Here is a 24,955-nt window from a genome sequence, read left to right on the forward strand (position 1 = left end):
GTTTAAAACCATTAACCCTTGTCTTGTCACTACAGGCCCTTGTAAAAAGTCTCTCTCTGCCTTTCTTTTAGGCCCCCTTTATATGTTGAAAGGCTGCAATAAGGTCTCCCCAGAGCCTTCTCCAGGCTGAACAGCCCCAACTCTCTCAGCCTTTCCTCATAGCAGAGGTGCTCCAGCCCTCGGATCATTTTTGTGGCCTCCTCTGGACCCGATCCAACAGGTCTGTGTCTTTCCTGTGCTGAGGGCTCCAGAGCTGGATGCAGGACTCCAGATGGGGTCTCACCAGAGCAGAGCAGAGGGGCAGAATCATCTCCTTGACCTGCTGGCCACGCTTCTCTTGATGCAGCCCAGTATACGGCTGGCCTTCTGGGCTGTGAGTGCACATTGCTGACTCATGTCCTGTTTTTCATCCACGAGGATGAACTTTTTCGTGGTAGACATAACAAACAAATCTGGGTGAAATTTTGTGCACGACAAAAATTCATGGGGAAAATCAGTTTTTCATTGACCAAAATATTGACAATTTTAAGTCAAACATAGCAAAAAGGTTTTGATGCCATTTTAAAGTAAAAAGAAGAGACAAAGCATGAAAACATTTCAAAACTGAGGTGCATTTGAGAAATGGGCATATTAAGAAAAAGGTAAAACATTTTTTTTGTTTTCTTAGCTTGGTCAGAACAACTGAGAAGCTTGTCTTTATGTAGGAAGATAGATTTTTTTTTAATACCTTCTAAAATGGAAAAAACCCTCAAAACCCAACAGCCAAGTAACTCCTCCTTCTATCTTCTTCTTATTTCTTTTTCCTTTTTCTGTTTTCTTTTTTCTTTTTCTTTCTCTTTTTCTTTTTCACTTTTTTTTTCCTTTCTTGTTTTCCAACGTGCAGTAAACAGACTCCCCAGGCAGTATGAATTTAGAAAATGTGAGAGATGAAAGCACCTGATCCATAGAACATGTAGTTCTGTGGAATGGGTGCTGAGATAAAAAAGCAAGACTCATTACCCTTATAAACTGGTATCAGGCACATTATAACAAAATCACAGCTGTGTTGAATCCTCCATTTCTTTGGAACATGTATTGAGAACACAGAGTACGCTAAGGCACTGTCCACCTTACATGCAGTTGGGGAGCAAAACCTAAAAGAAAACCAGAATACAGGGCACGAGAGAGGATGTGACTTCGAGTTTCTCTGCCAATGAACTCAAGGGCAAACCCTCTTCTCTTATTTTTGGGGCTGAATGTGCTCACAAACAGTAATCGCACCGCAGTGACTTGCATCATGTGGAGGATCCCATTAGAACTTGACTGCCCAAGTCTCTATGACTTACTGATGCCTATCTGGTATAAACCAGTTTGTTTCCAACTTTGACAAAAGTTTTTCTGAAACAAAACAATGCCCGTTGAAACACTGGAGGCTTGTGCCACTGGTGGCTGCTGCTTGAAGAAAAGGCTGATGTCAACACCTCTTCAGGCTGAAAGACAGGTGTTTTTTCCTTTTCTACTTGTACTTAGACATTTCTTGCCTTTCCAGTAAGCTGGCTGTTTAGGAAACACAGCTTTGTAGGTGCCCAAGTAATTTGCCTAAACTCCCCAGTGCAGATATGCAAGTCAGGCAAAAGCATGAAACCAGTAAGGGTACTGGAACGAGTATCTGAGACAGGCATCTGCGGAAGGGGGATAGAATGGCACTGCCTGTACATTTATCTCACTGATGGGTTAATAACTTGGTGCTTAGAGGCTCTTCATCGAGAACAATGGGCAACAGCTGCTAATGTCGTCTGACACATGCACCCTTGGGATGAAGAGGAAGGTTAATTGAATTCTAGCGAGGCTTCCTTTGTGTTGCAGAGCAATTGGACAAATCAGAGCAGCCAGCTACCCAGCATCAGCCTATGCGTGGTGGCAAGTTCATCTGCAGTGTGACTAAACTGCCTTCAACAGAAGGAATAAATTTAGCCTCCTAAAGCTAAATTCAGGGAGACTGAGATAATCCTATTGGTAATTTTGACTGACAGCTCAGGCCAGTGTTTGTTTTCACTTGTCGAAATGTTGTAGGAGAAGGAGCAGGCATTCTTGGATGGGAGGTTTAGCACACATCTTGCTTGCTGGGGCTCCAAATGTCCTGTTACAACAGTGTGAACTCTTCTGCTTCAGTTATTCGTGGATATCCTTATCTGCGCAATAACAAGAGCTGTGGGCATGTTGTGAATAAAAGAAGAGAACAAATAAGATTATTCACAAAGTCATTCACTTGCTTTTGGCATCTAAATCTTGGCTTCTGAGAATCTGTGATACTGGTCTTTGAATGCAGACAATGTTGAATGTAATGTTATTTTGAAGATGTTTACGCGTGATTGGTCCTCATTAGCTAAAACAATGATGGTATTTCCAGCTTGTCAGATAAAAGTGTACTTTATGTTTTTAGCTCGTAATTCAGCTGGCTATCTTCCAGTAGTAAATGGTTTCAGGTTATTAATTTCTTCACTACAAAAGTGATTTTCTGAAATCTGACCTGACTTTGGAATGATATTGAGCTACATCTTTGCTGCACGTTCTCAGGCTTCCCACAAGCTGTGTTTTATTCAAGCACTGACATCATGTACTACACTTCTTGCCCACCCAAGCCACAAAGACTTTTACAACTTGCTTCCTACGGAACAGAGCTCTCTTAGTGGATGAAAAGGAGTCTTTTCATTTGTACAGGGTAACTCTAGATTTAATTCCAGGAGCCAAGGGCATTGTGGGTGGTAATATTCCCCTGGCAATTTTTTTGTTTACCTTTGTCTAGGGTCTGCTCTTGTTTGAACTTTCTCTCTGGCTGTCTGGACTGACTCTGACTTCCTGATGCACCGTTCCCTCTTTGTCACTCCCCATTGTTTACGCAGAGGCTGTTTGAACTTCCATTGTTTTTCAACTCTCCTCTCTGCTTCTTCACCTTCATGTGCAAATGTGCACTGGTTGCTCTGCTGCAGAGTAGAAGGCTACCACTTTCCTTAGTTATGTCAGGGGTGCCATACTAAAGAGGTTTTCACCGTAACCTAGTAGCCTGGGTGCTCTAGTACGTATTATTTTCGTATCTTTGTAACTTCATTTCTCTATCTGCAAAAGTTAAATGGGGGAATAAACAGGTGAGCATTGCTTTCTCAGAGCCAGCTTGCTGATTAAATTAGATGGTCTAGGGATCTCCAGTGTTTTGGAAGACATTGGACGGCAGTCTCGGAAACCATTACAATATTTCCACCACAAATTTCCCTCTGACACACACAAAGACACACAGACACTCTCTGTCTCTTTCTCTCTCATCCAGGCTGTAAAGCAAACAAAGAAAGGGAGTTAAATAAAAATAAATAATGAACAGTCCTATTTAGTCCCATTTTTTGACTGAGACCTCCTGTGGCAGTACTGATGAGATTGGTTGCTGGACTTCACAGAATAGTAGGGGTTGGAAGCGACCTCTGTGGGTCATCTAGTCCAACCCTCCTGCCGAAGCAGGGTCACCTACAGCAGGCTGCACAGGACCTTGTCCAGGCGGGTCTTGAATATCTCCAGAGAAGGACACTCCACAACCTCCCTGTGCAGCCTGTTCCAGTGCTCCGTCACCCTCAGAGGGAAGAAGTTCTTCCTCATGTTCAGACGGAACTTCCTGTGCTTCAGTTTGTGCCCATTGTCCCTTGTCCTGTCGCTGGGCACCACTGAAAAGAGCTTGGCCCCATCCTCCTGACACCCACCCTTCAGATATTTGTAAGCATTTATAAGGTCCCCTCGCAGCCTTCTCTTCTTCAGACTTCTCACCAAAAAAACAAACGCCGTCCAACTAGAAGAGTTTGAAAGCACCTCTTTAAACAATCCTGTACAAACCACACACCTAGCCACTGTGCAGCATTATCACAGATGAGCCAGATATAGCGAATGCAGTTGGAATGAAAACCAGAGGGAGGAATATGGCTTAAAGCAACTCACTTTTATTGACAGAGTACTGTAAGGCAAGGAAAAAATGTTTGTCAGATTTTTTAAAAAGAAGATTTGCAGCAAGAATGATTCAGAAAGATCTGCAGTTCAATATATTATTGAACTTTCAAAGATACTATCTTTTATAAATCCAATATTTATCTTTTTGTTGTATATACAAAAGCTCAACTTAAGCACAAAACAACACAAAAGAAGGGATTTGCATATGAAGTTTTGTTGATGGTTCATAATCTAGTAAACAAGAGAATGCACATGTTCTGTTACTATAGAGTTACACTTGACTAGATTTAAACTTAAATATACCCCAAAACACAAAAAAACCCCACAAAATACAGATGTGTTCAATATGACTATTTTCAAAAAAGATCTAAACCATGTTCAACCATACACAGGGAACAAAACATTGATAGATGCCAAGAAAACTGTATTTTATGGCCAAACTCATTTTGCATTTATGGTGAAGGCATCTGTGAAAACAACGATGTATTCTGACCATTCTACACTAATATTTTGGCCAGAAAACATTGCAAAGCACTGGCTTTTGTCTGCTTTTTAAAGGACATATTTTTTAAGTATTGATGTACATTAACTGTGATCCTCTTACAAGATTTCACATCAGGCCATGTCAGAACAACCTATCATTTCCATAGGAAACAATGGTAACAGAAAGGTCCCAGCTATGCTAAAAAAACCCAGTTGGGCCCAAGCTACAAAATCTGCAACCTCTTAGTTCCTCCCTGAGGGAAGGGTGCATTTTTACTCCATATTTTCAGACAGCATTAAATTCTGAAACTAACAAACTCTGCTGCATTTTGTGGCTTTTCTTCCCCACCTCTGTATCTATAGCATTGGCCTTTCACTTGAAAAACTTTTATGAAAGGGATAGCTGCTTCTTCACAAGCGATAACGTAGCACTATTTGTGCTTCATAAAACAAAAGAAGTCTAACAGGCCAAAATACGATGCGATGCATTGGGATAAAAGGGACAAAAGTACTTAACCACAGTACAGTGTCATGCCTTAGCTTTGCAGGGCTGTAGCATGAGTAGTAACACGGGTAAGTAAAATTCACTTCTACCTATACAGGCAAAACTGAACTGTATTTTAAAAGCCATACAATACTACTCTGTAATTAGAACCTCCAACATGCTAATTTTTATCACACAGACAAGAAGAAAGTTATCTTACGACTACACAAGGAAATGGGACCCAATTAACAGATGAACAATGACACCATACATATATGTAACCAGTACATTCTGAAAATGAAGCATAACCCATGTTTTTCACATGGAAGTCTTTTGCTGGATGCTTAAATGCACAGTTTTCATCTCTTTTCAATTTTTTTTTCCCTGTTTTCTCTATGAAAATCAAGCTCTTTGCATAATTAACCAAACCCCAAAGACATTTACACTTTAAAAGCCAATTCTTTCAACCTTCTGATTTTAAAATGTGTTATCCCATGTCTTGCATATTTTAAAAAAAGGCCCAGAAAGAGCTTAGAATTGTAACTCAGAGTCTGTACTTCGTAAAAATACTTCCCTTGAACATGAAGTCAGTGCTGACCTCTTCAGGTCATTTGTGAATAATAAAAGCTTTCTAAAGAAATGTTACTAAATAGGAACTTACGGAAAACACAAAAAGAAGAAATACATTACCCCTGTATTGTGAAGTGTTGCCACTTTAAAGTACCGTATAGATTGAAGAAAAACACAGAGCTGCGTATATCAAAATACGTTTTCATTATGCAGCTACAGAACATATGAAATCTCTCAATGCTCTGTCGCTAAAGGCGATACAGTCTCTCTGGCTTTGTTAGTACTGCTATTGTATACAGGTTTCTTGAAATACTGTTAGTACCTATAGAGGCTAATTCTTACATATAAGTGTGTGCTATGCTTCATATGGCAGAAGGACAAGCATTTGAAAAAATTTCTGACACTGATTTTAAAGAAATTGTACATCACACAGCGTCTTCAATTCTAAACATAGAAAATCAGATTGTACTTGAAGTTGTTGTTGTTGCAGTATGACTTAAATTTTTCTCAGATATCAAGAAGGTCCTCACCACTCTCATCGCTCTCCACAGTTAATTGTCTTGTCCACCATTTCTTGACTTCTGATCCACAAGAAGCAGCATCAGACATGGGATTCATTTTGCATACAACAGATTTCACAGTTGAACGTCCACCAAAGCGGAGGTTGACTGAAGACACTGAATGGCTTATTGGTTTGGGGGCTACAAAATTAAACAGAAAGTTCTGTATTAGAGTAGGTCTGCTTCTTGAACATTTTCGCTTAGAATTTAGGCATACAGAACTAGCCAGGCTGGGGCAGCTTTAAACTGATTCTGTGCAGAAAGAGTAGAGCTCTGTTCTAATGTTAGTTGTATTTTCAGCTCCAGCTCTTCACATCTGCTGGTAGAGCAGTGTAACTGGGCAGTTCCTCACTCCCTTCTGCTGAGACAGCTGATGCAACAGGTCTCTTCTTACCTGGCTCATCGCAACCTAAATGGTTTAGGCAGTACTTACATGAGCAGATCTGCTGGCAAAATGGTGAAAGTGGTAAGTGCCAGAAAAAGGGAGGGAAAAGTGCATTTAGGGGTGGCAGCTACACCTAGAAAGTGATATTTAACTATGGCCTAGGGGTGGAAGCCAGTACAAGGTGCTGGTATGGCTTTACGAAAGCACTAAAACCAATGTGTAAGTACATAAAACCCACAATTGATCTTAATGATGCTATTCATGATCTTAAATACATGTCTTTGTTGGACTGGAGGCAGACTACTTATTATCTACTGGGCTGTACTCTGCAAGGAGGCGACCCTCCTTTTCTCAGACCGTCTGCCGAGGAACATTCAAGATTGACATGGCTAAGAAAGGAAGCCCTGAACTCCTCATTCTCACTTGAAAAACCTATCAGTTGGCTACAGTAGTACAATTCCTCTTTAGCATGGTCCCTCTTTTTCTCTCTGTTCCAACAAAATGTTGATCTTTGCTGCCTAGTGACATTTCAGGGCAAAAGATGGATTGAAAGCTCTCTGTTGAGCTGTCCTGTTTCTTGGACAAGTACTCTGATCACAAAAGTAGGGTTAATGGTAGCCACAGCATGACCATCTCTTCTACTTCCACTGAGATATGATTAGGGTCTGAACAGCAGCAGCCTTTGAAGGCAGCGCACTGACTCGGAATAGGACTGACTGACGACAGCACACACCTAACCTGCTGGTCATAAGCGTGGCAGGCAGCAGAGGTCAATATGTACTTTCAGAGAGAATATTTCAGGTGGTGGAGAGTGCTCTTAAGCTAATGACTTAATAAGGCCACAGACTGTACCTATGCACCTCTCCCACCCTCCTATAAGGCATAGTCTAGCCTTTCTTTTCTAGCGGACTGTAGTTACTAGAATAACTTGAGGATGATTCCTGTTTCTGAGAAAATAAATGGGAAACTGAATGTACACCCGGCCAATTCCTAGCTGAAGTGAAGATATAAAAATGTATTATTATGGTGTAAGGTATAAATCATACACCTGGTATGCTTAGACAAGACAAGGCAGTCAGAAGTTATTACTGTTGTTAGGAAAAACTTCACAGAATCACAGAATCACAGAATGGTAGGGGTTGGAAGGGTCATTTTCACTGTGCTTTAATATGATAAAAGAGAATTCTAAATGCACAAGATGCTAGCCAAGCATACGGGATGGTACAGCCCCCAATCGAAAGACCCTGAGTAAATGCATGAAAAAAAACAACAACCCAACCGCCTGCACGTGGCAATGCTTGAGCCCATCTTCCAAACTTTCAGAATTGGGAGGGAGAGATTGCTGTATTTCATCATGCATGAGTGTAGAAAAACCCTGATGTGGGTGCAAGCAGCAGGTGGGAGTTAGATCTGTGAATCATGAAGTGTCTCGTGGGCTTGTTATTATACAGCAGTGATTTGCCATGTGGGAACTCTACTGATAAACATTTTTCACTTACCTGATGGCAAACGCCATTGTCCAAATTTCCGCTGAGGTTTCCCAGCATCTGCAGAGTCTTGTCGATAGCCACCTCTGTCAGAAAGTGTTGGGCTAAGGAGCTGCTGCTGGCTACTTGTCTGAAGAGAGAAAAAAGAATCTCAGTCATCGTTCCCCACTGCATGGGAATAATCCTAAGAAGGCTTATCTTTCTATTCTGTTTCCAAGCTTTATACATGAATACAAACAAAACCTATTGCCACTTTTTAAGGCAGCATAGTTTCTGTTCTTTACTGACCCAGAAAATTACTACTAATAGGAAAAAATAAAAAGTCAAATTGGGCTCAATTCCATTATACAGTCCCACCTAAGGGTACAAAATTGTTCTCAGCCTTCTACAGTGGAGTCCTTATGTTGTACCTTCTTCATTCCCTACCCTGGACGAGGCCAGGACTCCTACTCAGAGGACCCAGCACGCTCAATGTTGCCACTCTCAGTGTAAATGCTTGAACAGGAAAGCTTCACATCCTTGAGCCCATACACAGATCACGCTAGAGCTGGAAGCTGGTGCTGCTGTCGTACAGCTGAGTTTGACCTTTACGGTGCTAGCAAGACAGCTAACTAAGCTGGGGAATTACCGCCTTAGACCATCTTGCCTTTACATTTGAAGGCAAAGACTGAAGCAAAACAAGATATTGCTTTCAACTTTCCCAGTTAAAATGATGTTTAAAAAAGAAGAAAGAAGAAAGATGGAAGTTATCTGAGTTTGTTCTGAGTAGCTGATAGTCTTGTGGTTAACGTACCTCTGGCTGTGCACTGTTATCCTGATTGATAGCATTCATATCTTCACTTGGCTGCGTTGTCTCAATGCTGGGAGGATTCAGAAATCGGCTCAGCTCCTGCTGTTGGCTCTCTCGTAGGCTATGGATAATGCTGCACGACTGCTGTTGTTTCTATCAAGGTACAAGATGTGACAACAAAAATGTTCTCGTCGGTGTGTCAGTGTTTGATTTTTTTTAAAGCCTTCTAAATATTTAACCAAACGGTGAGTGCCAGATGTGGATACCAGGTGCATCAATAAAGCTACATTTATCAGATGGTTGTTATTTAAATAAAGTGACTTCCAGCATATGTCTAACCTTTATGGAGGGAATAGAGGATAAAACTTATATTAAGTGGAAGGCAAATTGCTCAAATGTTGGTTTAAACCTAGAGTTTAAAAACATACAAAATTTTGAATTTATGAGTTAAAAGTTCTCGCAAAGAAAAAGAAACAAGGAAATTCGTAGAGATTCACTAAGAATTACACAAAGGAAACGAAAAAAATCTGCTTTCTTTCATGGACTTTGGAACAGGCTGTCAATAAGACTGAATAAAACAGTAGTGGAAACCTTGGGACTGAGTATAGATTTACAATACAAATAGAAAAACAAACCCACTATCTTTATAATCTTACAATCTAATTTGCTTTCAAATTAAAATAAACAGCCGTTAGGAAGGGTTTCTCTTTCCTGGGTTGTTTTCACATGCTCCCTCTAGAGACACTTAGAGACTAACAAGAGAATTTGAAAATATATATTAACTTCCATAATTACATTCAGTTTATAAAAGGTTCATATAATGTGAAATGATCTGAACCATATTATTAGAGTGAAATGAATAGCATATTTACTTTAGCGTAGTGTAATTCAATACCATAATGAAATGAACAACGGAGTTGAACAAATCCAGAACTGAGAGCTGAGATTAAATTTACTGCCATTATTATTACAGAGATGAGATCAAAATGAAACTATCTGATTATGCCTTGAACACTGACGTTTCAGCTGGAATATACATTACATTCAAATTGTCCACTGATGTTTTTTTATAAATTTACAAACAGAAAAAGCCAGATTCCATGTTCACAGGTCTCTGTGAAAAACCTTCATACATAAGAAGTAAGCTTTTCTAAAAATAAAAAAAAACATGCATCAAAACCTGGACTCTGCATTACAATAACTAAAAAATCAGTCATCAAGGCAACCAGGTTGTGACTTCTTACATAAAGGAAGAGTTGTTTTTGGAAGAAAAGAGAAGAACAACTGCAAAACAAATTTCCTGATTTTTTAAAATATAAATTTAATCCCAAACAAATTTCAACCAGCATATACTGCAGCTATCCTGATCAAAGGCAAAGTGTTTCTGATATCAGAAGCACTGCATGAACAGAATACAGAAGGACTGGCTAGGTCTATACTAGTAAATGAAACAGACTGGGATTGCATGCAGTGCTGAAGCCAAATGATGGGCCAGGACTTGCATGGTCTGGCTGATCTTCCCTCTACCACACAAGACAGCTTCAACCACTGTCTACTGGGAGCACTCTCCACCCTGACCCGTGCCTGGAGGGCAGTGATGCTCCTACGGCAGTGGTCTGGGAGAGTATGAGTATGCAGAGGCCGAAACTGTGCTGAGGAACATGCTAATGAGTGACCCCATGCCAGTCCGGAGCCAATGCCTTGGTCCTGCTTCATTTACTGGCACAGACAGAGCTACTGTGTGCCACAGTTCGTACACCTGGTTTGCATGTACACACCACTCATTTGCACACACAGTCACTGTAATGGCTCACTGAAATGATGTGTCTTGACACGGGTTCCATTTGAAGAGTCATCTGCTGGTGACTGATCATGGTATCTTCTGCCAGCAGAGGCAAGGAAATTACACAATTACATTCTGTGAGGAACGATTAGGTCTATGAGGTTTCATCGAATTACATTGTTTTTCCTTTATTCCTTTGACTTTGGTCTCTGCACATGCATCTTCCTGCTGTATTGAAAAGACAGATAAATTTTTGGCAGGAAGACAGTTTTTGCCTTCAAAGGATGCTTATTTTTGTAGCACTTTCAATTGAGCTGTAACATACTTTTTTTTGCTGAGTTAGCAACTGCTACGTATTTCTTCACATAAATATTATCGTGACTGCAGAGTAAATGAAGCATAGTGACAGCAAATTCCAGCATTGCTGAGCAGTACAATTTCTGTAACCACTTAGATCCTGGTTTAGCTTGACTTACTGCTCTGATTCGCTTTAAACACTTCTTCAGCCACATGCGTATGGTCTGTTTGGCCACCTCCTCTTCTATGGTATATTCCAGTTGTTCCCTAGCAAGCAGCTCTTCCAGTTGAAGACTTTTTCTGATATCAACAGACCTATATGAAAGCATGCTGGAAGAAACATAGATATATATATATTTTTAATGCCCATGACCTTACATTTTAATTTAAAAGCTCATATTTAAGACCTTCGTGCAAAAATACATAATTCAGGTGTGTGCAATAAAATCGCATTTGGAGCTAGAAAATGCTGAAATGATTCCAGAAGAGACTTGTGGTACTTAAAACAAATGAGGACCTTATCACCTACCTCTAGCTATCCAATACGGGTGAGCTACTGAACTGTAAGTATTTGTGGTCATTTGGGTCTTTCTTCCCCCTAAGTGTTTATGCTTGGATGTTCTCATTTCTATTTTATTTCTAGTCATATTCACTGTCATGATGTGGGGACAACATTTCATTACTTAGGATACAAGAACAACACGTGACTGCTGTTTATGACAAACTGTCTCCAACGAAAACACTGCAATTACTTAGAGCTGATTTCCTAGGACCCATGTGTTCCATCGCTAATATTTTTGCAGGAAAAAAGGGAAATCTGGTCTTTATATTACATTTGAAACGGCAGTGCCTCTGTGGGTATCAGTCTTGCCTTTTTCCAAGCCTAATGAATACCTGTTAGCCTGGAGAGAAACACAGGCCACTACTAGAACTACTGTTCTACAAATATAGAGAAGATCTCAGAGTACCTGAGCACATCATGGAAAGTGACATCCCCACCATTATGGAGCCGTTCCATTTCATAGCACATGTGCTTGAACAGCAGCTTGTCCTTGTCGAGATCCACCTCCAGCCTGCCCCGCAGAAGCCTCAGCAGAAATTTCACTCGGAAGGTAGGGATTACTCCCTGGGTAAAATTGCATAATAGATGGTAAATTATTACTGCGACCTAACAACCAACTCAGACATTCAACTTGATCAGTGAGAGGAACACTATTTCTCCAAAGACTCTGTGTCAAGTCCTGGCCTATTTCAGTCACTGTGAATACATTACTGATGAATATACACATGCAGCCAGCTTTTCAGCACATTCATGGAAGTCTTCGCTGTTATTTGACTGATATACAATGAGAATCTGTGCTGTTAATTTTGCCAGAAATTTTTAAAATTGCTTGGGGATTTAGTTTCCCCTTTTGCATTAATCTGTATTGAGAATTATACGCCCAAATAGCTGCCTTTGAGAAACTGAAATTAAACTTCAATTTAAACATTCACAGCCAGGCCTATACCTGACTGTAAAACTGTCCTCTTCTCTGTGCACCTTTGGACAGCCGAATGTTGGAAGTTTTTACTGGCTTTTCAAAGGTCTTCTGCTCTAAGAGTCAACCTAGCAGATGTTGCACTTCCTGTGAAAACAATTTTGATCTGCTGTTAAAAATTATGACTGGAAGTATTTCCCTCCAAAACTGTGCTTTGCACAAGTCCAGGCAGATGACATCAGTTGCTCTTCCCTTATCTACCAAAGCAGTAACCCCGTTGTAGAAGGCCATCAAATTTGTCAGGCATGATTCCGATCGTATTGATCCTATTAATACCTACATGTGTTTTCAAATCTACTATTATAAGTATTTCACAGTAGTAAAGAATACAGGTTAGTATTTGAAGGGCCATAAACAATGTTAGATCATGCTTACTGAACTTTCACAACCTTAACAGTAACTGCTCAGTGAATTTTGTCAGCACGCTGTTTTCCCCATATCGATTTTCAAGGAAAAATGTACATTTACTGGATTTCTGTGCTCATTATCAAGTTTCTTACCTCTCTTTTGTCATCAACCATGTTCCATATAATTTGAAAATGCCTAAGATCATTATAACTTAAAAGTTGGTCTTCTTCGGTTGAATAAAACAATGAGAAATTCTCCACAATGATCGCTGAAAACCACAAAATCAAGAAAGCCTGTAGTTACTTTTTACATGGTTAATCTCTACAAGCCACAATACATTTCCACAGAATATGAATTCTGTTGTGCAAACTTCACACTAATAAATGTCTTTAGCTGTATGTTCAGGCAAGGATTTTGAATAAGTAATATACTGACATGCTATGTCCATATTCACTGTTCTCACTTTTTAAAAGTTATATCTTAAATGCTGGTGAGATGCCTAATCTAACATCTTCTAAAATCAATTAGGAGAATTCCAACGATATTGGGATAATGTTGCCTGTGGGAAGGAAAAGCTCAGAAAATAATATTCCTTAGGGTAACTATACTCTGCAAACACAACACATCTCTTTGTTCAAAAAACTTTCATTCCCAATCTTCCTGAGTTTTAGCACACACCATGCCAGAAAACTATCAAACCCATCATATGCATATAAGGTAACAGTGAGCGTACAAGGTAGCCTCATATCTGGATGGCACAACAGACTCAAGTCTAACATACTACATGCCAAGATGGACCTTTTTCTTATTAATGTACATTTTCACTTACCAACAAGCAAATTTAGCATGATGTACGCAATGATGACATAAAATGAACAGAAATACATAAGAGCACCAGCATAATTTCCACAGTCTGTTTTCCAGTAGGTGCTGTTATCTGGTGTACAAAATGGAGGCTGAACCTTCAAAACAAAAGAAAATAAAGTCAATCAATCATAAAAAGAGATTCTTAATTTCTCTGCAATCAATACTATACTTCTGTCTATCAGTTCTTTAAAGCTTCCCAGTTAGGGAATAATACTGTGGACGTTCTTGTGGGCAGGTTTTTTTTGTTCCTTTAGTAGTTAGAAATCAAAAATCAGAGAGAGTTATGACAAAAAAGGCCTAGGCGTGGATCTCACTACCACACATAAGGCACATTGTGCATTATGCCACTTTAAAAAACAACTTGGTGCTCTAAAACACGGTGCTTTTCAAAAAGCTTTCTTGCCCATTCATTTTAAAAAGGAAGGGAATATGATTTTCATCGCAATGGAAATGACAGACACTTACTTGGGCAAAATAAAATGATTCAAGGACAAACTGAGGTCCTTAAGACTACTGTTCACACAGAACAAGCCAAAGTGCGGGCATCGAAGACAAAGTTAATCTGAAAAGCCACCTTGCCTCCGTCAAAGCAGAGATAACAGTGGAAAAGTGAGTTACTGCACTTCTGATTTTGAAAACATATTTGTATTTTTGTTTTTAAATCATGTAATAGCCTAGCCCCATGAAATATTACACTGTGAGTGAGTGATTGGAACTGCAATTTGTGCATCATGTTCTGAGGTTTAATGAACATCATATCCCTTGAAGAGATACGGGCAATCACAACATTCCCTATACAAAGCTAAGACACTGGAAACACTTTGAGATCCAAGGGTGTCTCCTGTTTCTTGCCTACTTTATCTCTGGCAGTATTGTATTTACCATGCAGTCATGCATAATTTTGTTCCAGTCTTCACCAGTAACTATTCTGAAGAGTACAGTAATAGCCTTGCCAGCTGATGAAAAATTTGCGTGTCTGTTTTAAAGAGAGAAAGAGAGATCATTTCATGTCCCAGAACTAAAATGTTGGCAAGAAAAAACACAAATAATCTCAATTTTCTATTGTTCTACTGTTTTAAACTAAAAATACTTACAGTATTATTTGAACGGGCTCATTGAATTATTTATTCCATGACTTAAGCTACAATAACTGAACTCTAGCTCAGACATAGGTCTGAGTATTTTGGCTCATTACATTGAAGAGCTAAAGCAGACTCAAGGCCAGATCCTATCTCCTGTCTCCATTCTCCTCCTGCAGCCCGACGATGCTATTGATTGGGAAATCCCCAGTGAAGAGTCAGTTCACAGCACTGTCCCCTCTCTGTACCAGCCTGGTAAATGGATCCTGTTCCTGGGTGACACCGATAAGGTGTAGCAGGTACACTGTGTTTCAGCAGCCCGGGGCCAGCGCAGTGCTGCTTTGAAGCATATTCCATCTGGCATAATGAAGAACAGCTGTCATTCTGCTCTGGGCTGGGTCGGGTGTCATTTGGTCCAATGCACAAGGACTGGAAAGATGGCTCAGTGTCTCCTACCAGAAATTCTGTTTAGAGCTCTTCAGCTAGGCCTGGGGACTTGTCTGTGTTTCACCACAGATAAACTCTTCTCTAGCAGAATGTGATTTTTTTGGGCTTTTTAAAGAACATCTCCATGAGGTAGTTAAGCGCATACTGTACCTGTTAATGTTCTCTCCATATTTCACTGTACCAAATAAAACCACTCCAGCAAAAGCATAACAAAGAAGCAGTAAGAACATTCCCACTATGATGAAGAAACTCTTGTACATGCTGACAACCACGGTCAGGAGTAGCATTTTTAGTGTCACCTGGAAGGACAGAGAACAAGCAATCCATGACGCCATTGAGGAAATCAGAGATAAAAGGGAAAAGAGAGTTATTGCATTTGCCATTTTGACAATGAATTCTTTACACACATACTTTAATGGATGAGCCCAGTGAAATGGTACATTACGAATTTGATTGGAACTGAACATTTTGTATCTGTCTCTAAAATTCAATATGCTCTTTACTTGTTGAAGAGATCAGCATATCCGCCTACCTTACGAGGTCAAGATGTTGCTCCTCAAAGAGTATATATAGGATAATACAGTGTAGGACAATAAAGCAATAATACAGCTTAACTACAATATTCTAGGATCAGTATACTCCAGAAGTATCAAAATCAGCGTTGCATGAACAGTGGTGTGGTGAACTACTTTTGCCTTATCTGAAAGTGCTGCTAACTGTTAGGTGGAAACCACAGATACTGCAGCCTGTCTAAAGCAATGGGTTGATGTATAGAGAGGAGCATTTCACTAAGATCAGCACAGCTTGATTAAACTAGTAAATTCTCATGCAAGTTGGCCAAAGAGCTTAAGAAGAGAGCATAGTTTAGAAAATTACATAGGCTGTAGGCCTAGATAATAGATACTACTTTTCCATACATGCATGTTGTACATTTTACTCTTGAAAAAGTTATTGCCTAGATTGTCCTAACACCCTTAACCACTTTGGATGCTATGGAAAATTCTGTTTAATGGGACTGAGGGTAGCAGTTTTCTTTAGAATCATGCCAAACTGATAACTCACACTGACTTTAAGCTATCTCATTGCATCACAACAGATAAATTAGTGAAATTGATACAGCTCCTAATATTAAAGCACAAATGACTAGGTTAAAACCTTGAAAAAACTTTAGAATCAATCAGAAAGCTTTGAAGGCAATCACTTGGTCTGGCTGCACAGGAGAAGCAAGGATTTTTCATTTGACTTCCAAGGCTTTACAGGCTCTGTGTAGTTTGATTGAAAGAAAATTTTTTATCTTTACTGAACAAACCCTCTGACTTATTGTTCTTAACCCCAGCAACCTAATGCAGCAGTCTTTTAATCACATTTGCTTTAATATGTCAGACTTCACAGAAAATGTTTGGATAGCCTAAGAAGTTCTACAGCAAGAGAATGCAGAGTGTCACCACTTGTTAAACAAATGTGTTTGTTCTCCACCTACGCTTGTTCTGCCAGCCTACTCTCAATTACACCAGAGCAAATCCAAACACAAAAGAAATGTAAACTTTTGAAGTGACTTGCTTTGCCACCATGAAATGTTTCCAGAAAATTATCTTGGCCCAGTATTTTTTCTAAATTGAACATAAATCCTTTACTGTGATGAGACGTACATTGTAGAGACACAAGACACAGACCTGTCTGTGAGGAATAAATTTCTATAAAAGAGCACTATCATAACAATATGAGAGCATCACCCACCACTCCACTAGTCTTGCAGAGAAAATAAGTAAACAGCATGCACATCACACCACACTGAAATGGCAAGGACTGAAAGTAGCACAATGTATGTTCAGAGTTTTAGAGACCTGTTTTAAAAAACTGTGTGGTATTGCAGTTGCGCTCTTTTTTTTTTTTCAAAAAATGTAGCTTTTCCAGTAACCATAATATAGTGCTATTATACAATATACCTAAAATCCTGACATTTTAAAGACAGCGTGTGAAACTGGCAGACTGCTGCTTGAAGTCTCCTGTTTTTTTGGCATGCCAAATGAAGCCGTACAGAATGTGCACTAGAGATGCATAGCAACTAGTCCTTTAATCTATACATGAGCACTGCAATGGTTGCAGTTCCTAATTTATACTTACATGCTTCCCACAAATTGAGAAAAACCTGAAGACAATTACACACGCCCCCATCATGTATGTGTATGCATTCTGGAATGGAAACACAGAAGACTTAATACATTGTCCCCCAGGGATCTCATGGAAACATCATAATAATTGGTCTTTTAATAATGCAGGGCAGTTGCCATATGAAATAAGAGAAATCATAAACTAGTAGCACTAGTATTTCAGTAACAGGGGAGAAGTAAGAAAATCACAGAAGATGCTCTACCACTTCAAAAACACTACTCCAACCTCTCCACACATCAAATAAAAAAAACTTCCATCCTTCAGTAGCTGGGCTGTAACTGTGTTCAGCAGCCCCAGTCTACTTCTCTAGGCAGTTGCTGGCTTACAGAAACTCCTCAGGCCTTCCAAGCTACTCAGCAGTAGGGAGCAAACTGTGAATGTCAGGGCAAAATGACCAGTCACACAAGACAGGTTTTCCTCCAAACAGAGCTTGGGGCAGACAAGAGAGAAGCCCACAGCCATTTTAGGGTTGTGACTTTGACAACTTGTGATTGATGACAAGTATCAACTATCCCTTCTCCTTTCCTCACAAATAGGGGGGTAGCCAAATTTAAAAACTGGTGTAGGATGGAGGGAGAGCTGCTTTCCTCCCCTCTCCTCCATGCCTTCTTGGAATAAACCTTGCCCTTTAGCCGATACCTGTGGTCCAGAATCGCTGCTGGATTTGGGACACATTGCATTGTTCAGCAATTTTGAACTTTTGCCTTCTTCCAGTCCTCTGCTCCTGTCTGAATTCTATGCATTGCCTCTTTCTTACTTGATGCTCATGAGACTGCTGTTGGCAAGAGCTCTCAGCCTGTTCAGATTCCTTCCTTTCCTCGCTCACATCCCTCCTTAAGACTTCGGTTTTCTACCACATTTAAAGACTCTACCTCATATTAGTAAGACAACTTTTGTACTTCATCATTGCCCAAGACAATGATTCCTTCTTCTTAGCATCAAGCTTAATTTGTTTCAGCCATATTTCAGCCTTATCAAACTCCCAAAGATTTATCGGGATGTACAGCAGTGATTTTACTGTTGGTGCTTAACAGATAAAATCAACCTTAAACACTGGAACTGTGTTTTGCAAATCTTACCAGTAAGGCAAAGTGAAGTATCACCCATATAACTCCAAGAGATGTCACCAAGAGATCGTACCGATTTCTTCTGCTTTGCCAGAAGCCAGAAGGTGACATGGCAATAATCTTCATTGTGACCTATGGATAAAAAGAATTTCTCCATTGTACTGAAGAAATGGTTATTTCTTGCTATAAGAACCTTTTCCAGTCGCTGAAATGTTTTGTTGAGTTCATCTCATGAAACAGTTTCAAGCAGCCAAGGACAGGATTCATGTCAGCTAACTGTCACCATGTGGACAAGTTAGGCTGCTAGACTAACCGGATCATATAATCTTCCCTTAGATGGATGAAAACTGGTATTAGTAGAAGGCCACAGATCACCCAGACCAGGGGTATTCCGGAAGTGTCTCTCTCTCTCCATCAAGTATTGAAGGAAGGAGTGCAGCTTACCACCTCAGACTGCATAAATTACTGTATAAATTGCTCAGGTGAATGTGGGCTTAAGATTTCCTATAGTTAAGCAAGTCATGAAGTTAGAAAAGGATTATGTCAATGACAGGTAGCTAAAAGAGGCAGTACTATCCTATCCAGCTAGCTGTTTCTAATCCGGCTAAAATCACATAAGCACATTTGAACTCAAGAATATAATTGTGTTCTGTGGCACCTATAGTTCAAATTAATTAAAAAGCTTTCCCACATTGCAAATATTTCTTGCTTTAAGGAATACTCCATACTCAGCACCATCTGTACTCAGCAGCATATAAGAGAAGAAAGCCAAGAACACTAAAGGCAGTACATTTTACAATGTACCTGGTAAAAGACAGCAGCCACAGTGCTTGACATTTCCAATACAGGTAATAAAAGTGCAGACAGGAAGCTTAAGAATAGATACTGATAAGAAATAGTCACAACAGCTAACAGACATCAAGGTAGGGTGATGCATGTAGAGGGAACGCTGGAGAGTTTCTCATACGCAATTTGTATTAAGCCTCAAAGCAAATCAAGTGTTACTGTATAAAGACTATAAATGCCAGGCATTCATTACATTATTTTTTCCATCCTACCTTGCAACACTGCCATTTAGCAGTACTCTTTACATTTCTGAAACCTAAATCGTATATAAAAGGACACTAGTTTGAGGTAAAAGGCTGATCTTCCAGTTAGTTTTTTGCCATATAATGTTTTCTGAAGACTGACTACAAAATTGAGAATATTGTCTCTGAATCTCTGATTATCATTTGAGGTGCCTGAAGGTATCTTGTCTCCTTCTATCCAGTCAGCTGAGATGCCACAGAATATTGGAGACAGCTGTGTAAGGCTGGCAGGGATGACACAAGACCTGCAAACATCCCTGCCCTTCTGTAGCAACTAGTGGAGGTAAGGGGAGATCAGCAAGAGTATCCAAAAAAGCTTTTGATGCCTTCAGTTATTTAGGCAACTGAATCTCACCCTATATCTCCCTTGATCACAGGGACAGCTTAAACATCTACCTCACACGTAGAATATAAACACCCAAGTTCAGGTGTCTACAATCTTGAACTGAATACCACACCGCACAAATAAAAAATCACATCTTACTTTATTCTGTGATCATCAGTGTGGTAACAAAAGTGAGATCTCCAAACTCTTCCTATTCTTCTACACCGCATGCACTGATGTGAGCAGCAGAGGTTTAAGACTGAATCAGGAGTTCCTAGACTGGACATAGGGCCATCAGCTATGCAGAAAGCTTTGGCCTTCCTCATGGACCATGCCTGCTAGTGGTAGCAGACTGTGTACATAGCAGACTATGCTGCGTTAGTGAAGATCCTGGGCAGGCATCTGGTTCCTCTCTCCATAAATCACGGGCACTCACAGTGTGATGTGATGGCTTGCCCATTGAGACAGTCAACAAATTTTTCTTGGCTTTGACAAAGTACCTTTGAAATTCTAGAAGTGCATTTGTCTCCTCTGGCAGTATAAGAGAAAAAAAGTATTTCTAAAGACACAGTTACTAGATAAAATAAAACCTGTCTGTGTATGATACAAATAAAACTTTTCTGTGTTTACTCAGTCTCTCAAGAGATACTGATTTCTCCTGGGTAGGGAAAAAAGAAGCAACAACATGGACATACTCTAGCTACTGCTGCTACAAGGTATTCAATTCATTGTTTATTCATCACTGCTGGCAAGCCTTATCACTGGAACATAGGAACTGTCATCTTCGATTAGAGCAGTGAGAAATGTAGTTTACTATCCTGTTTCTGATAGTGGTCAGTATCAGCTGTTCAGAGGGGACTGAAAAGAAAAATAGTCAAACACAAACTTATAAAAGAATTATGTACTAACCTAACCACAGAGGAAGCATCTTCTTTAACCTCATACAAGTGTGCTTTGTTACACTACAGATATCCTTACACATAAAAAAATATATGCTTTTAAAAATGTGTTTAAGTCCTTAGATTCCAATCTTATGAAAACAGGCTAATTGCACTTTGCACAGTTGATTGTGGTGACAGTTTTCTGATAGACAGAGAACCATTACCACACAGGATCAGATCTGTACAACAAAAGAGATAATACTGGAATTTGACATAGCTTATTAAAAGGTATTAAAATGAAGTATGATAATTAAAAAAAAACCAAAACTGAGAGAGGTTTGATGATATCACGGTTACAGAAGGGTGCAGATTAACGCAGCCTGTTCCAAAGAACCAGGCAAAATGGAAATGGATCGAGCAGAACTTCCATGATGTAACACAGACCTTTGTGCTGTACAGGGTGAATTTAATCCAAGATGTTCTGCAAGAAAAGAGTTCAGTAGGTTCACCAAAACACAAGCTGAAATGCTCAGAGTTGAATATATATAAAGGACACAAAGCTGAAAGCGGTGAAATATGACTATAACAAATTAGAAGTTTATTCCTACAATGCGTGTTTAAAGACAAGTGACATGGAGAGCCCCAAACGTAGATGTTCAGAAATGAAAACCATAGTGAAGAATGAGACAACATCCCTAAAGTCAAAATGAAATATATACATACTAGTCTTAATCTCAAGAAGTCATAAAATATATTACTTTACCTCAAGGACAAAAATGAAGGTGAAAACAACAGACATTGTTGCTAAAGGCACAGTCACCGGATCTGCAGCATCCCACTGAAATGCAAACAAAATCTGGTCATAGAAGAGTAGCTGTTAAACAGAACTAAATGTCTATTCATTGCCTTAACTTTTCTTGCAGGTTTTGTTAATGAATAGATTTCAATTTAAAATATATCCAGACAGGAATGCCATCTTGGTGTATTCTCCTCTCACAGATTTACAGCTTAACTGCAAATTAAAAATAGTGGGCCAGACTACTAAACGGCAGAAATTGACTCAGCTCCGTAAATGACAATTAATCTACAGTGATCTGTGCCAGCTGAGATTGCTGTATCTAGAAATCACATTTCCCTACATTCATCACAATAATGGCTCAACTGATTGTTAACTGGCGGTAGGAAATGCGCAACACATGTTGTACTACTATAATGAAACACGTAAAAGAAACACAATTACCTTAACTGATAACAACACAGACTGGGCCAGAACAAGTACAGCAATAGTTCTCTTAAAAAATGGATGCTGAGTTATATCATACATCTTAGCTCTAAAGCCATCGTTATCTGAAAAAGAAAGAGTTTCTTGACATCTTTTCCATGTTCGTTAGTGGCAAAATAATCCTTTGCCAGTTTCAAAATACATTTCTAATTTTCTGCTACAATTTTCCATATCAAATAGGGCTTCTGAACATATAATTTCAAATACTGAACACCACTGTTGCATGAAGGCTTTGGTACTTGTAGGGCAAGTGCATCATTCAACTGCTGTCAGGTTAATACATTCCATTCATATCACTAACAGCCAACTGCAAATATTTTTCATTTAGAAATTCATTTTTTCATTAAGGCTTATCCTAAAACCATCGAAGCGCAACCTTTTTTGGGTTGATTTTAATAGCCTTATGCAGAGATCTGTAGTTGGAGCCTGTTTCCACATTAACTTATGCACAACCTCCTAGTGGCCTCACGATTACAATTTTAATTTGAATCGCAGACTCCTGGGGAATTATGAACACTAGAGCTCAACATGAGTAAAATCAAAATATCTTTGATACCCGGACGAGGTGGGAGATGAAGAGGTTGTGCTATCTTCAGTCTGCTTTTCAGATCTTCCCATCGTCTCTGATCTACAGTCAGTAAAGCTGTCCCCTTAATAAACAAAGAGAATCGTATAAAGCTTTTGTCATATGAAAGCTAGAACATCCAATGCTGTAAACATGAAAACAACATTCCGTTTGGTGCCTGAAATAAAATTACATATGCATCTCTCCTCAGATAAGACACTGTTTGGGTAAAGGAGCCTGAAGTGTCAGCTGGTACTCAGGAGGATTTCTGGATGCATTAGCTGTGAGTTTCTGGGACTCAACTCAGCAGGCACAGTTGTTGCACTTTGTAGCAGCAGCCCAGTGTGGGCACTGAAACACTGCGGGAGGTCTTCCATTTGACTGAACATCACTTGCCAGGAAGCATTGTTTTAAAGAGTGGTCGATTTTGTCCGGACTTTGCTGCAGAAAATCCTGTGGCTCGTCAGTGCAGCTACAGTTTCTCGGGGAACGAGCCCTCCAGGAGACCATTGCTGTTCTCTGGAGCTCTTCTGCATGGGGTGTAATTGAAATAAAATAATCGTATGCTATGAACCTACATGAGCTCTCCACAAAGGAAGTGCAAGGAAAGGTGGAGATACACCTCTAGGGTGGGCAGTGGTACATGGCAACGTGTGTAAGTGTTTTCACAACACAGGAAGAAACAAGCAAACCCCAAACAGAGTTTAACATTATTTAAAGCGACCTTCAAAAAAAAATGAGGCCCTCATCACTTCAGAGTACTGTAAAATCTCACGGAAGGAGTCTCGAGTTACAAAAACAAAGGAGACCTTTTCAAGGTAAATGTCACAAGCCTGCCTCCCAGTCAGCACGGAGCCGCACCGAGCTGGGTGAGGGCTGGTGTGATCTTCGGGGCTCGCCTCGGCATTGGCTTGGGTAGACGCTGGAACTGCGGCTGGCTGTGCCGCTGATAAGGTCGAGATTCCTCGCTCTCAGCGGACATAATCTCTTTACAGAGCTGTGTCCCCAGACAGCACCCTGGGAGGAGGTGCCTTCCAATGAGATGCGGACAAAGCAACAGATCTGAGGATGCCTGTTACTTGTGTCAGGCCCAAACCACACCATTTAGAAACGCTCAAATTAAAAGGCAACTCGTTCACCCCACTGAGTGCGTCTGCTTTATATTCTCGGAGAGCTTTCACTGCAAACAAGACAAAAGCTGGCAAAAAAGCAGACCTTTGTAAAATTTAGAAATAGTGATGCCAAGATGCTCTGTTTCTCAGAAACTACCACTTCCACCAGTGGGATCGTTGTAAGGGGACCACAGAGCAGAGCCCCGCGAGAGGGACTGCTGCTGGGGGAGCTGCGTTTGCATTCGGCCTGCAGCTCAAAGCTGCCAGGTAATATTTGAGTCGATCACATCTTCACTGCCACCTGAACATGTCACTTGGGTGCATTGACAGGCGGGGGTTTTGAAATCGGGGGTGGTGGCAGGCTTCAGGCTACCGTCCTGTTGCTGGCACAGCTGAGAGGCAGCCCAGAGACCCTGTGGTACTGCCCAGTCCAACATCTCCCACCTGCAGCTCTGACAGCTCACACCAAATACTATGGTACATCTGAAAATATTTTGGTGTTTTGTTTTTTTTTTAGAACATCATTCGTTCTCACGTAAAATAGTTTATTCAGCTATGTCCAACTTTCACCCTCCTCAACAACTCCTGGCACTACTCTAACTGTATATCAGCTGTGAACTATCTAAAGCCATCGTCTACTTAAGAGACCAATAGCTTGGCCAAGTAAGTAGTTTTAAGAAGATTCAACTTTACCTCACACAGCGGACTGTTTTGCTCTCTTCCTTCTACACTAGTTGCTAGCCTTCTCTCTAGCTTACTTCACATTTTTTTCAGTTCCTGGGCATTTCTTCACTCTACCTGAATATTGATTGGGCTGAGATTTTTTTCCCCCACTGCATAATTAACTAACATATTCATCTTTTCAGCTCAAATCTGAAACCATTTTCTTTTCCCTATAGTAAATACATACAAAGTAACTTGTATTCAAGAAAACAGAGAGAAAAACAAACATTACTTGCCACAGCAGCTACCTGAGGTTACTAAGAAATAAGTGAAAAAGCTGAACCAGATGACATTGTTCATGAATGATTTATACTGGCTGCATTTTTAATATCATGTAAATTCTATAGAAATACAGCGTGATGTACCTGTTCAGTGTAATTTACAGGGAACAGTTATTAGTAAGTAGCTTTTCTGATGTTCAGACTAACCATTTCCCTGTTTTCAGATACAGAACTGAAGGACTAGAGCATTAATATCTGAAAAAGTGGCTCTAGTTTGAGGAAAATATACAAGCAGAGAAAACCATCCCAAAACAATAAATGTAAAAATCAGATAATTTTCTGAAAGTAATGGGAACCCTAAGTCAGGCCCTACACCTCAGACTTACACACTTACACTGGCGGCTCACGCAGGGGCAATCTGGGCTAAGATGAATT

General features: G+C 40.0%; 1 protein-coding gene across 6 annotated transcripts in view; it reads right to left on the reverse strand.

The window, feature by feature from the left end:
• Nucleotides 1-3,982: 3,982 nt before the first annotated feature.
• The window catches only part of NALCN (sodium leak channel, non-selective), a 248,133-nt gene continuing 227,160 nt past the window's right edge, over nucleotides 3,983-24,955 (reverse strand). For all 6 annotated transcript variants that reach the window (XM_075424290.1, XM_075424306.1, XM_075424274.1 and 3 more), the window contains 14 exons: nucleotides 22,456-22,549; nucleotides 21,858-21,964; nucleotides 21,381-21,455; nucleotides 18,336-18,455; nucleotides 17,209-17,277; nucleotides 15,235-15,383; nucleotides 14,441-14,534; nucleotides 13,521-13,653; nucleotides 12,844-12,959; nucleotides 11,774-11,931; nucleotides 10,985-11,135; nucleotides 8,729-8,878; nucleotides 7,948-8,065; nucleotides 3,983-6,204 (listed from right to left, as the gene is read on the reverse strand). In XM_075424290.1, coding sequence (XP_075280405.1) covers nucleotides 6,011-6,204; nucleotides 7,948-8,065; nucleotides 8,729-8,878; nucleotides 10,985-11,135; nucleotides 11,774-11,931; nucleotides 12,844-12,959; nucleotides 13,521-13,653; nucleotides 14,441-14,534; nucleotides 15,235-15,383; nucleotides 17,209-17,277; nucleotides 18,336-18,455; nucleotides 21,381-21,455; nucleotides 21,858-21,964; nucleotides 22,456-22,549 — 1,728 coding nt within the window. In that variant the 3' untranslated portion in view covers nucleotides 3,983-6,010. The remainder of the gene's footprint in view (nucleotides 6,205-7,947; nucleotides 8,066-8,728; nucleotides 8,879-10,984; nucleotides 11,136-11,773; nucleotides 11,932-12,843; nucleotides 12,960-13,520; nucleotides 13,654-14,440; nucleotides 14,535-15,234; nucleotides 15,384-17,208; nucleotides 17,278-18,335; nucleotides 18,456-21,380; nucleotides 21,456-21,857; nucleotides 21,965-22,455; nucleotides 22,550-24,955) is intronic.

The sequence above is a fragment of the Opisthocomus hoazin genome, chromosome 1, assembly GCF_030867145.1.
Source record: "Opisthocomus hoazin isolate bOpiHoa1 chromosome 1, bOpiHoa1.hap1, whole genome shotgun sequence".
Taxonomy (NCBI): Eukaryota; Metazoa; Chordata; class Aves; order Opisthocomiformes; family Opisthocomidae; genus Opisthocomus; species Opisthocomus hoazin.